This window comes from Coregonus clupeaformis, chromosome 36 (assembly GCF_020615455.1).
Source record: "Coregonus clupeaformis isolate EN_2021a chromosome 36, ASM2061545v1, whole genome shotgun sequence".
Classification (NCBI taxonomy): Eukaryota; Metazoa; Chordata; class Actinopteri; order Salmoniformes; family Salmonidae; genus Coregonus; species Coregonus clupeaformis.
In genome coordinates, this window is record NC_059227.1 from 35,418,280 (window position 1) to 35,431,572 (window position 13,293).

Consider the following 13,293-nt stretch of genomic DNA (forward strand, 5'->3'; position numbering starts at 1 on the left):
CTTTCCACATGTGAAAAGAAAAACATGTTTTCACATCACGTGAATTACAGTTGCACATGTGAAATTTGAGGTTTCACATGTTGAAAACTTTCAATTGGATATGCAGTTTCACATGTGAACAAATTTCTCATGTGAAAAACTCACGTTCACATGTGGAATTGCAAGTTCATGTAAAAAACATTCACATGTAAAAATTACATTTGCAGTCTCACATGTAAGAAATCTGCTGCAGGCGCACGCCTCTCAGTGTCTCATTATTTGTCCTGTTAACATGTTAAAATTGTCACGATCGTCAGAGTAAGGAGTAGACCAAGGCGCAGCGTTGCAGGCAAACATACTCATTTATTAGCGAAACGTGATCAAAACAACAAAAGACGGTAACGTGACAGTACACGGTTAAACACAACCAACTAGAAACAAGAACCCACAAAACACAAAGGAAAAACCGACAGTTTAAATATGGCTCCCAATCAGAGACAACCAGCAAACAGCTGACACTCGTTGCCTCTGATTGGGAGTCACTCAGGCCAACATAGAAATAAAGAACATAGAACTACACACCCTGGCTCAACATAACAGTGTCCCCAGAGCCAGGGCGTGACAGTACCCCCCTAAAGGCGCGGACTCCGACCGCGCCAACTAACCACAGGGGAGGGACCGGGTGGGCACTCCGCCTTGGCGGCGGATCCGGCTCTGGGCCCGATCCCCACTCCCTCTCCAACCCCCCAAAGTACCCCCTGGTCCGGTCTGGCCCGCTGGCCGGGCCGGACTGACGACACGCACCCCTGGCTTGGTGCGTGGAACAGGAACGGACCGGACCGGGCTGACGATGCGCACCCCTGGCTTGGTGCGTGGAGTAGCAACTGGCCGGACCGGGCTGACGATACACCCCCTGGCTTGTGCGTGGAGCAGGAATGGACCGGACCGGGCTGACGATGCGCACCCCTGGCTTGGTGCGTGGAGTAGCAACTGGCCGGACCGGGCTGATGATACGCACCCCTGGCTTGGTGCGTGGAACAGGCACGGGCCGTGCTGGACTGACGACGCACACCACTGGCCTGGTGTGGAGAGCAGGAGCGGGCCGGGCAGGGCTGACGAAACGCACCACAGACTTGGTGCGGGGGGCAGGAATGGGCCGGACTGGGCTGGCGACGCGCACCACAGACTTGGTGCGTAGAGCAGGAACGGGCCGGACAGGGCTGACGAAACGCACCACAGACTTGGTGCGGGGAGCAGGAACAGGCCGGACCGGGCTGGCGACGCGCACCACAGACTTGGTGCGTAGAGCAGGAACGGGCCGGACAGGGCTGACGAAACGCACCACAGACTTGGTGCGGGGAGCAGGAACAGGCCGGACTGGGCTGGCGACGCGCACCATAGGCTCGGTGCGGGGAGCAGGAATGGGCCGGACTGGGCTGGCGACGCGCACCACAGACTTGGTGCGGAGAGCAGGAACGGGCCGGACAGGGCTGACGAAACGCACCACAGACTTGGTGCGGGGAGCAGGAACAGACCGGACCGTACTGGGGACACACACCACTGGCCCTACACCGGGATCTGGAACGGGCCGGACCGGACTGGTAACACACCCCAGTACCTCTCGCCGTGCCTCTCCACCTTCCATCCCCTCTTCGACCAGTGGCCCCCGTAACCTGGCGGCCTCCTCTGCCAACCCGTTGGACCGCTCTATCGCGGCCTCCTGCTTCCCCGACGTCGTGAGCCCCCCCCTAAAAATTTTCTGGGGTTCTTTCCTACCCGTGGACCAGGTCTCCATGTCTCTAGCCAGACACTCACTCCACTGCTTCAAAGTCCAACCTTTCTGCTCCTCACTTGGCTTGGCCCAGTCGAGACTCCTACTCCACTGATCCCAGGTCCATCCTCTCTCCTCTTCACGCTGCTTGGTCCTGTCTTGGTGGGTTCTTCTGTCACGATCGTCAGAGTAAGGAGTAGACCAAGGCGCAGCGTTGCAGGCAAACATACTCATTTATTAGCGAAACGTGATCAAAACAACAAAAGACGGTAACGTGACAGTACACGGTTAAACACAACCAACTAGAAACAAGAACCCACAAAACACAAAGGAAAATCCGACAGTTTAAATATAGCTCCCAATCAGAGACAACCAGCAAACAGCTGACACTCGTTGCCTCTGATTGGGAGTCACTCAGGCCAACATAGAAATAAAGAACATAGAACTACACACCCTGGCTCAACATAACAGTGTCCCCAGAGCCAGGGCGTGACAAAAATGAACTGAGTAAATCAGTTAACTCAAGTTAACATTATGTAATTTTAGTGCACTTTATTTTTTAAACACATTGTCTGAAAGTACATTTTGTTTTGTTCAAAATATACTGAATACATCCAAAATACATAACCTATACAGGTAAAAACAACAATGCAATGTCAAAACAAGCTGACATTGAGGTTAAAGAAAGTGTGTTTATCAATTTACCAGATTTTGCTAACCGTTACTTTGGACAAAATCAAGACGTCAATATTCTTGTAATGCTTTTTGTATAAATCATCTTAGATTACAGCTCAATTTGAGCAAATTCTGAATTTGTGCTTAATTGTGATTAATCACAGCAAATCCTTTGATAAGCTCAATTACATTTTGGAATCGTTTGACAGCCCTAGTTAAAATTGACATTAAAATGTGAAAATGCACATGTGAAAGTGTAGTGGACATGAGTCGGTCATGGTCTATTTTTCACGTAATTTGTTCACATGCGAAAAATTCATGTGAAAAGTCACACGTGTCCAAATATCACGTGTCTGACTCGTAAAAATTTCACATGTGAAAAATAACTTATAATATGTCAATATTCTTGTTTTTCTTTTTACATGGTAAATGTTTCACATGTGATTCTTTCATGTGTTTTTTGTGTAAGGGCAACCTGACATTGGACATTGTCTGTCACCTGTTTACATTCCCCATGTACGCTCACATCACATGACCAAAAAACTGACATCAAAGCCATAAAAGCTATTAGATTTGTTATTGTTATTGAATTTACACAGATTCAATGAACCAATAATAAAATCAGTATTGGTACTGTTGGGTGTTTTGTCATAGTCCTCTGTAGCTCAGCTGGTAGAGCACGGTGCTTGTAACACCAAGGTAGTGGGTTTGATCCCCGGGACCACCCATACACAAAAAAAAAAAAACATGTATGCAGCATTAATGACTGTAGGTCGCTTTGGATAAAAGCGTCTGCTAAATGGCATATTATTATTATATGACATGTTTGTATTGGTAAGTGTGTGTGCAGGTGCAATGTCTGTGTGTGTGTGTATGAGTGTGTACTGTATAAGTGTGTTCTCTATGTGTGAGTGTGTACTGTGCGTGCGCGTGTGTGTGTGTGCCTGCCAGTGTGTTTGTGTATGAATGTGTGTATGCGTGTCAGTGGATCATCTTCACAGGCTCGCAGAGCAGAGGGCCGGCCAGACCAGCACACTGGCTGGAATAGAGGGGAGCCAGGGCTATTTGCATAATTATACTGCTACTTCCTGGAGAGGCATTGAGAAACCCTGTTCTAACCTCTATTGACCTTTCATGAACTGGAATACTAAACAGCACAGGGAGGGAGAGAAAGAGGGGTAACCAAAAACCTGTAAAGTTGTGTGTGCGTGTGTGTGCATAGCTGCAGGAAGTAGGGGTGCTGAGGGTACTGCAGCATCCCCTGATAGATGAAAATAGAATAAGAATGTACATGAAAATAGATTATTTTTTTCCCACAAACTGTCTAGGACTTTCTTACTCCTGTATGAGCAGCGATATTTGCAGGACATTTTTTTTGCCGATATATCGGTTCCTAACATTTACATTTACATTTTAGTCGACGCTCTTATCCAGAGCGACTTACAGTTAGTGAGTGCATACATTTTCATACTGGCCCCCCGTGGGAAACGAACCCACAACCCTGGCGTTGCAGGGGGAGAGAGTCCAGGGGGAGAGAGCCCAGGGGGAGAGAGCCCAGGGGGAGAGAGTCCAGGGGGAGAGTTTACTTTTCTTATTTTTTCTTTATCTCTGAGCGGTACAGATAAGAGAAGGCACGCGCTGTGCTGCACACTGCTGTGGACTAAGCTGAAAGACTGCCTGTTCACTTGTCCTTTTTTTTCAGGAGGGATGGATAGATGGATGGATGGCAGTTGATAAGTAGAGGGAGGATGTGAATACAAAAGAGAGGAGAGGAAATTGTGGGTGTGGGTGTGGCTGACAAGCAAAGGGCAGGTGTAATAGACCATCTTTGTGTGTGTGCACACGTGCGCCCTCACACAGAGAACAACACGTCCTACCATGTAACACTACTCCCCAGGTCTGGTTAACTGTATTAGACTCTGCTGGATGTCTGATTACATCAGGCAAATGTAATAACTCTGTGTTGCTTTAATGTGAGATATCAAGTCAGCTCACATGACAAAATGAAGGTGTGTTTGAACCGGACCAGAGAGGGGTAGAACTGCCTTCGGATACTGACTGGGAAGCATCTGTCATGAACACTTACAGACAACACACACACAAAGTCATGGCAACCAGACTGAGGTATCAGCTCTTTAGCACTGAACCATTCCTAGTTAATTACAGAGTCAGTAGTGCCAAGTTACACTATATATACGAAAGTATGTGGACATCCCTTCAAAATAGTGGATTTGGCTATTTCAGCCACACCCATTGCAAACAGGTGTATACAATCGAGCACACCGCCATGCAATCTCCTTAGACAAACATTGGAAGTAGAATGGCCTTACTGAAGAGCTCAGTGACCTTCGACGTGGCACCGTCATAGGATGCCGCCTTTCCAACAAGTCAGTTCGTCAAATTTCTGCCTGGTCAACTGTAAGTATTGTTATTGTGAAGTGGAAACGTCTAGGAACAACAACGGCTCAGCTGCAAAGTGGTGGTGGGCCACACAAGCTCACAGAATGGGACCGCCGAGTGCTGAAGCATGTAGGGAGTAAAAATTGTCTGTCCTCGGTTGCAACACTCACTACCGAGTTCCAAACTGCCTCTGGAAGCAACGTCAGCACAATAACTGTTTGTCTGGAGCGTCATGAAATGGGTTTCCATGGCCGAGCAGCCGCACACAAGCCTAAGATCACCATGCACAATACCAAGCGTCGGCTGGAGTGGTGTAAAGCTCGCCGCCATTGGACGCCATTGGATTTCCAGTGGAAATGCGTTCTCTGGAGTGATGAATCACGCTTCACCATCTGGCAGTCCGATGGACAAATCTGTGTTTGGAGGATGCCAGGAGAACGCTACCTGCCCTAATGCACAGCGCCAACTGTAAAGTTTGGTGGAGGAGGAATAATGGTCTGGGGCTGTTTTTCATGGTTCGGGCTAGGCCCCTTAGTTCCAGTGAAGGGAAATTGAAACGCTACAGAATACAATGACATTCTAGACGATTCTGTGCTTCCAACTTTGTGGCAACAGTTTGGGGAATGCCCTTTCCTGTTTCAGCATGACAATGGCCCCCGTGCACAAAGCGAGGTCCATACAGAAATGGTTTGTCGAGATCGTTGTGGAAGAACTTGACTGGCCTGCACAGAGCCCTGACCTCAACCACATCGAACACCTTTGGGATTAATTGGAACGTCAACTGCGAGCCAGGCCTAATCGCCCAACATCAGTGCCCGACCTCACTAATGTTCTTGTGGCTGAATGGAAGCAATTCTCCGCAGCAATGTTCCAACATCTAGTGGAAAGCCATCGCAGAAGAGTGGAGGCTGTTATAGCAGCAAAGGGGGGACCAACTCCATTTGAATGCCCATGATTTTGGAATGAGATGTTCTAGGTGCAGTTGTCCACATACTTTTGGCAATGTAGTGTGTATACAGTATACTTCCTGTTATATTAACACAGACTCTCTGCTCTCTCCTTCGATGGAGTTCAGATTGGCTGTCATATTTGAATGGTACACTATTAAAGCTTATATCTATTTGCCAACGCTATGCGTTTTCCCTTTACCCCATTTTTCTTTATTTTTGTGGCGTAGAACTAGACTGCCACAGCTCCATTATACTGCAGCAGCCGGTACTGTTGGTGTGAAAGGCTTTATCTGGAGATCTTATCTTTGGCCCGCTCCCCAGCTGCCTGTCTGCCGTACACCTGTCTGGGATACCCACCGGGAGGAGGAGGTGTGTGTGTGTGTTTCAAGTTTTAATGTCACGTGCACAAGTACAGTGAAATGCCTTCCTTGCAAGCTCCAAACCCAACAATGCAGTAATCAATAACAAATTAATACTAAAAATAACAAGGTAGAACAGAAACACGAGAAATTAAAATAAGAAATAAGAAGAACAGGAGAAAGTAAGAATCTATATACAGGATCAGTTCCAATACTATATAAACAATGTGCAGGTATACTGGAGTGATAGAGGTAGATATGTATAGGGGTAAGGTGACTAGGCATCAGGATATATGATGAACATAGTAGAATCAGTGTATATGATGATTTTATGTGAGTGTGTGTGTGTGAAATGTGTGTGTGTGAGTGTGTGCGTGTGTGTGTGTGTGTCGAGTCAGTATAAATGTGTCTGCATGTTATGTGTGTGTTGGAGTGTCAGTGTGTGTGAGTTTGTAGATTTCTGTGAGTGTGCATAGAGACAGTGCAAATATAGCAGTCTTATGGCTTGGGGATAGAAGCTGTTCAGGAGCCAGTTGGTTTCAAACTTGATGCACCGTACTGCCTGCCGCGCGGAAGCGTGAGTGTGTGTGTGGTGGTGTGGGCTGGAGGTGCTTCAGGACTGTTGGCCAGGCCATCACCGTGTGAGGTTCAGGGGAACTAAAGGAAAGTTTTGAGGTTAGTGAGGACATATTTTGTGGTCACCGCAGATCGTTTGTGAAGTGCAGTTGAGGACATTTCCTCTTCAGTGTTTAAAAACAAAAGAGAGTCCAAGAGAGCCCAAGAATTTCCAACATGTTTTACCACAAACTCCCTGTCTCTAACCCTCAGAACATCAGTACAATTATTTTTGTAATTAGCAAAAGTAAATTGAAAATTCTTAACGGCCCACCAACAAACGAGCTTACATTTACCCGTTCCAGGAGGAACCTTTTCAATTCTCAGTGGTATATCCATTGTCATTTCTTACTGTATCAATTTTTGGGGGGTTGTCATTATTTCCAAGCTGATATTGCCATGCCTTAAGTTCCTGACCATGCCACTCTGAGTGACATTGAGCATCCTATGTGTGATTGACAGCTTGCAGTCCTCTACCACCAGCAGCAGTTACTGTGTAAGGGTGTGGCTGGCCCGGCTGTCACACCTTTCTACTCCTCCAGAGATCTGGTTGCCATGGAGAACCAGGTGCAGCCCAGGTGACTGTGAGACGTAGTGTGAGCTGTACAGACATGCTCAGCTATTGAGACATACTAAACCATGCAGGGGTATGCTTTCTGAATTGTTCTTACCCTTTAGTTGTAATAAAAATAAAAAAGTTTTTCCCTTTTTAAGCATTATACTCAGCATCATCACTAAGCCAGTTACAGTGTCATTACATCATTAATATTATGTGGATTTTAGTTGCATGGACTGAAGGATTATTACAACAAACGAAACGTCTGATAATATCTTAAACATGTATGTGACTTCTAATGAGCCCTAGAGTGACAGCAGCTAGCATACTATACTCTGCCATGCTGCACTATGTGATGGGATGCAGTCAGTGGAGGCTGCTGAGGGGAGGACGGCTCATAATAACAGCTAGAGTGGAGTCTAATGGTTGGAATGGAGTGAATGGAATGCTATCCAAAACATGTGTTTGATACCATTCCATTGACTCCATTTCAGCCATTATTATGAGCCATCCTCCCCTCAGCAGCCTCCACTGGATGCAGTGAGAAAATAAACACCACTCTCTGGTGTACTAGTGCCATCTCTGCTTCCTGTTGGTCTGCTCTGTGCTGCTGGGCTATGGGATATCGCTAATGGAGGCTGCCTCCGGTGTGAGGATGATAGCCTGAGTCACAGAGTCAATGTGGTGAGGGGTAGCCTTTTAGGAAGACAGCCAAAACAAACTTCACCAAAGTGTGTCCACCTGCTGAACACCTGCACTGCCCTGTACTCCCTCACTGACTGACCATGCAGGGCCAAGACCAGGCCATGTCCAGTTACTTTCTGACAATAGTGAAATACACCATGACAATATGGTCTTAACACCACCACCATGGCTGCATGATCCTAAAGCTACAAGTTCAGGTCAGAAAACTGAATTTTTTTGGATCCAAGTTAGTCAAACAATATAGATTTTTTTGCTTTTATTATTTAGACATATAGCAAATACTGCAGAAACATACACACGCGGTAAGAGCTAATAGTTACAAAACAATCAGAGCAAAAAAACATGATTGCATTGAGGAGAATGTTTTAAAAGCTCAGGGTCCATCCTCAGTATCTATGTAAACTTGAAATAAATACGTGGAAAGGATAATTTGGCTATGGCATGAAAATATACATGAATAAGTCACACATAAATCACATAAAACAATAATTTACATAAGATCAATTCAATAAATAAATAAATAGAAAATATTCATGATGGTTTTATGTGTAGTATACTGGCAATACATTGTGTAAAATAACAATAATGATACAATATCTGGCCAATGATAAATAAGATATTAAAAACAATCATTATTCGACATATAAATTAAGGCAGTTTTACAGCAGGAGTGTACAAAAGCTCTAATCCAAAAGGCATTGATGGCTACACTAGGGCAAACCATTCAAACTGTATTATGTTCAGAGACAAAGCTAAAATTGAATGTCCACAGATTCACAAGCTAATAAAGTGATAGATACATTTACAGCCTGTGAATTAAAAGGCCATTTTATGACAACAGTACAGCTAGGATATCCCTTTCTTAGGTCTAGAAGCTAATGCAATAGCACTTGTGCAGAGATCCTAGAAAAATAAGTTAACAGTCTAATGCTTTACGTACTTTAGATAAACTAAGATGAGTCTGAAAAATATAGAATTCAAGCTCCAAACAGGATTTGAAATCCCCTATTATTAAATGCAGTGGTTGAGGTCGGAGTCAAACGTCAAGCATATGACGTCCACCCGTAAAGGCACAAGTATATTCTCAGTTTAACAGGCTGGTCGCACAGGCATCTGAAGGAGTATAACCTGCCTGTTTTCTGAGGGATGACATTTGTTGATGTGCCGTGTAAGTCCCGGAGAACTGTAGAACATTGCAGGGCAATATTTGCATGGGTAGACCTGCGAGGAGTGGAGGAGACGGATGTGCCTCTCCTGGTTGACTCTGTTGGGAAAGTTCTCTCCACAAACAGGGCACAGGTGGCACCCTGAGGAACTCAGATTCAATGGTGCGTGGCTTGGAGTTTTGTCACTTGGCTTTCCTTCGTTTTGGGATAAGGGATAGGCATCGTGGACCTCACTGCTGGTATTGTGGGAAGCTGTGGCATGTTGAGATAGGATGTGCTTTCTTAGGTATGCCTGGCGTTTAAACTTTTTCCCACAGTGATGACAATCACAGAGACCCTCCTCTGATCCAACTGATCCCGACTCTGACAGCCCGGGGCTGGGTGTGTCTCTATCTCTCCGGCCCTTTATTTCATCAGAGACAGCCTTGTCGAGCGCGGGCATCTTATCACTCTCTGATTTAATATTTTGTGCACCAGATATTGACGCGGTATTCTGGGGTCTTGGTTTGTGCCAGCGCCTGTGGGAGGCTAGGTTTGCCGGGCAGCTGAAAACCTTATCACATTCAGGGCATTTGTACTCAACCCTCACTATCCTGGAACACTTATGCTGGGCCAGCGCGAACGGGTCGCCATATGCTTCTCTGCACAGTTGACAGACGAACTCACCGAGGGGCTTGTCACCTGCTGCCGGTTGTGGTCTGGGTTTTTGGTCGACGGGCGCCTCTTTAATTTTGAGCCCAAGCACGGGTGATGTGGTCATCTCGTCTTCGAAATGTAGTTTCTTGATAGCTTTGTTTTTTTTCGATGGAGGCTTGTTTTTACGCTCGGTGTCGCTTGAAGGCCTTTTGGTGCCATTCCCGGTGACAGCGGGTAGGATTGGGTTCGTGGTTGTCCCGGTCCGGTTGCTGTTACTGGTACCGATTTTTAGGTCCACCGGGGAAAAGAGGGGATCTAAAGTGGTAAGCGCTGCAGGTGTGGGAAAGGATTCAGCAAACACCGGTGAGCCGAGATTGAAATGTCTCTCACAATATCCCTGTTCATGGTCCTTACTGACTGGCCGGGTGGGGGTGTAAAGCGCCTGGTACACTGCCTCCGAGTTCCCAAACTGAACGGGTTTAGCATCTTGTCCGGTGGCTGCTGCTGTGGCTGATGCCTCGCAGAACCGGGATGCTGCAGCTGCGCGCTCAGTGAAGGATGCGAAAGCTTGTATATGTTGTCTCTGCTCCTTTTCATCAGAGCGGACCCTGTAAAACACAGGGTTTGGTTTCTTGTTCCTTTTCACTAAAAATCCTCTTGGCATTTTTGCGATGGACTGAACAGATTAAGGCCCTTTTAACGCACAGATTATGTTGAAATCAAATCCAGGTTCAGGTTATTATTACAGACACATCGGACACTGATTTTTCACCGTTCCCCTGGCTGCTATTGATTCGTTCTCTTCCCGAGATGCTTTCATCACGACATAGCTGCACTCGTTTTAAGGGGAAATTATGACATTGTTCTCGCCCCTTGTTGCCTCATCCCCAACCAATCAGATGGAACTAAGATCCCTATGGATTTGCTGAGTGGGTTTGGGAGGGTGGAGAGAGGGGCTTGGTTTCGGGTGGAAATGTAGGAGGATTTGCAGCTTGCTAAGCAGATGTACCTGAGTTTTTTGTTATATTACTATGCGCGCATTGTCCCCGCCTCACCTCGTCCCATCGAAGGCACACGCCGGGAACGTCCTCCTTTTACGGTCTGATGAGTTTGCATAGAAATGCACACGTGCCTCGGCTTTGTGTGCCTCCTTCATGAGAGGGGGGGCTGATTTAACGGACAATGACAAAGATGGTTGTGGTTGGTGTTATTTATTAGTTGGCCTACCCAAAATATTATCTTCTGTGCAGACACACACACATTGCTGAGTTGCATGTTTTAGTCTGCTTCAATTGCAGAATACTAAGGCTAAAGCAAATCGGCAAATTGTTAAACCTATACAAAGTTATAAATATAGCCTATTCCATTAAAACACCAAATTAAAAAAAACCAAACAAGCAAATATTTATATATAAAAAAAATAAAAAACATAAAACGACATGTGTTGGATACGACAGCTGAACTCTGGACATATGAATCAGTCATTTTACGCATACATAATTAATGAAACAGGGTTCCCTGCTTTGCATTACAATGGCCGTGCTTTTGCAAGCTGTATCCCGCTTGTGATTGAAAAGGAAATTGCACCGTAAAACGGGCAACAAAGCAATCTGGCCAAGAGATACTGTCGGCGCGTGCTGTGCGTAATCAGTGTGGTTTGGACAAAGCGGACAGTCTCCAAATGGGCCATACCATGATTTTCTCTCCGTTAAAAACAGTCAAACCCAATTCCTTCAGGGTCATATCCCATCTCTAAAATATAGCCTGTAGGCTATCCACCACCATGGCGAGGAATGAGAAGACTTGTCTAGTTTGGCTAATGCGTCAAGATTTCATTCCATAATAATGTGTGCAATAAACCACATGCCAGATGTCTAGCAAGTCTTTTTGTGTCTGTTGACAGAATTTCACCCAATACGATATTTCTTTATGCGATACTTGAATGGCATAGGCCTCTGGTTATTAATAGGCATATACATGTATATCACTATAAAGTTGCTCAAAATAATCTGAAATAGGGCTACGTTAAATTATTGATGATCAATTTGCCCTATTCTGAAAGTTTCCTTTTTTAATTCTCAATATACCTAATTCAAGAAACAGAAAATATGTCGAGGCAAAATCTCCTTTGAGGTTGAATAATAAATATCCCCAACATAATTAAGAATCAAAGCACACGTAGTAGGCTACGAATTAAAACAATCACACAAATCTGGAAGATTTAATTTACAGTTAGGGAAAAAATAAATTAGCCAAGGCCCAAACAATGATGCAAATAATAATGTAAGATTATTTTCAGTAGGTGAACTCTTAAAAAAGTGTTTGAAAATATGTTATTTTAACATGACCTATATGCCTATAATTAGGCGTATATTATAGGCCTATAGGTCATGTTAGAATACCATGTTTTCAAACACTTTTTAAAATGGCCTTCCTCTGGGAAATTGTTTGCATTAAAATGGCTAATTATTCAATAGCCAGGGGATGACACAAATCATTGGGTGTCACTGATCCATGTAATTTCATAGATTCATATATTCTCATTCTACCAATTAACGTTTATCTTACCGAGCTATTTGATAATCGCTTAAAGGATCCCATACCTTGAGGCGCGTGTGCGGCTATTTGTTCATTGCTGTGTTCTGCGCATAGAGGCAGTGAAGATTTGAGCCTCATTACCATACAGCTGTAGAATATAGAACCCCTCCTCGCACTCACTAAATCCACTTTCATCTAGGCCTAGGTTGTTTCAGTCATCCCAATAACCTTTGCAGTTACAATTACAAGTAGGACTAGATGTTAACTTCTTATGCGAGAAAGCTGAATTTGACAATTCGTTGTCACTTTATTATAACACTTAATGATAATATTTATTTGAGGATTGTTTTGTTTTCTCTGTTTTCTCAAGTCAGTCAACTTTACCTTCTCATAAAATTAAGACAACAAAAAGTTTGAGTTTGTGTTCGTGCTAAAAGTGTGTACATAGTCTAATATTCTTGTCTATCTAAAATCACAAGTACATTTATTAAAAACATTGGCTATGGTATTTTCTGTTCAAATTAACTCAATTGAATGTAAATGTTTTTACTACAGTTGGATGATTCTACAACGTTTTAGTTAAATAAAAAAACAATGGAATATTTCTATGTGATAAATATTGAATTGAAAATGTGGGTTGAGGTAAGATAACATGGAGGAGCAGTTACAGTAGTCCAGGCTGGGCATACATAGTCAGGTGGTACCTGTTGTACCTCAGGTAATTCAGAGTGCTGGTCTTGAGGGAAGCCAATCCCCCACTTGTTTCATACACCTTCTTGAGAAACACGTTTGGTTCCTCAATAATGTTCAGCTTCTCATCCATCATCCTCTGAACGAGCTCTGAAATGGACAGATCATTGTGGTCCTGGAGAAAGAGAGAAGGCCTTCGTTAAAATTGTCCTTTCTATTTGACCTCCCCCCTCGAAAATGACCCTAACAATGA

At 44.7% G+C, this 13,293-nt stretch overlaps 2 protein-coding genes across 3 annotated transcripts in view; both read right to left on the reverse strand.

The window, feature by feature from the left end:
* Window positions 1-8,251: 8,251 nt before the first annotated feature.
* LOC121552340 (insulinoma-associated protein 1a-like) lies at window positions 8,252-10,854 on the reverse strand. Its single transcript, XM_041865188.2, has one exon. The coding sequence runs from the start codon at window positions 10,474-10,476 to the stop codon at window positions 9,100-9,102; it is 1,377 nt and encodes a 458-aa protein (XP_041721122.2). The 5' UTR covers window positions 10,477-10,854; the 3' UTR covers window positions 8,252-9,099.
* Window positions 10,855-11,018: 164 nt separating this feature from the next.
* The window catches only part of cfap61 (cilia and flagella associated protein 61), a 49,402-nt gene continuing 47,127 nt past the window's right edge, over window positions 11,019-13,293 (reverse strand). For both annotated transcript variants that reach the window (XM_041865828.2, XM_041865827.2), the window contains one exon: window positions 11,019-13,215. In XM_041865828.2, the coding sequence (XP_041721762.2) occupies window positions 13,015-13,215 (201 nt within the window). In that variant the 3' untranslated portion in view covers window positions 11,019-13,014. The remainder of the gene's footprint in view (window positions 13,216-13,293) is intronic.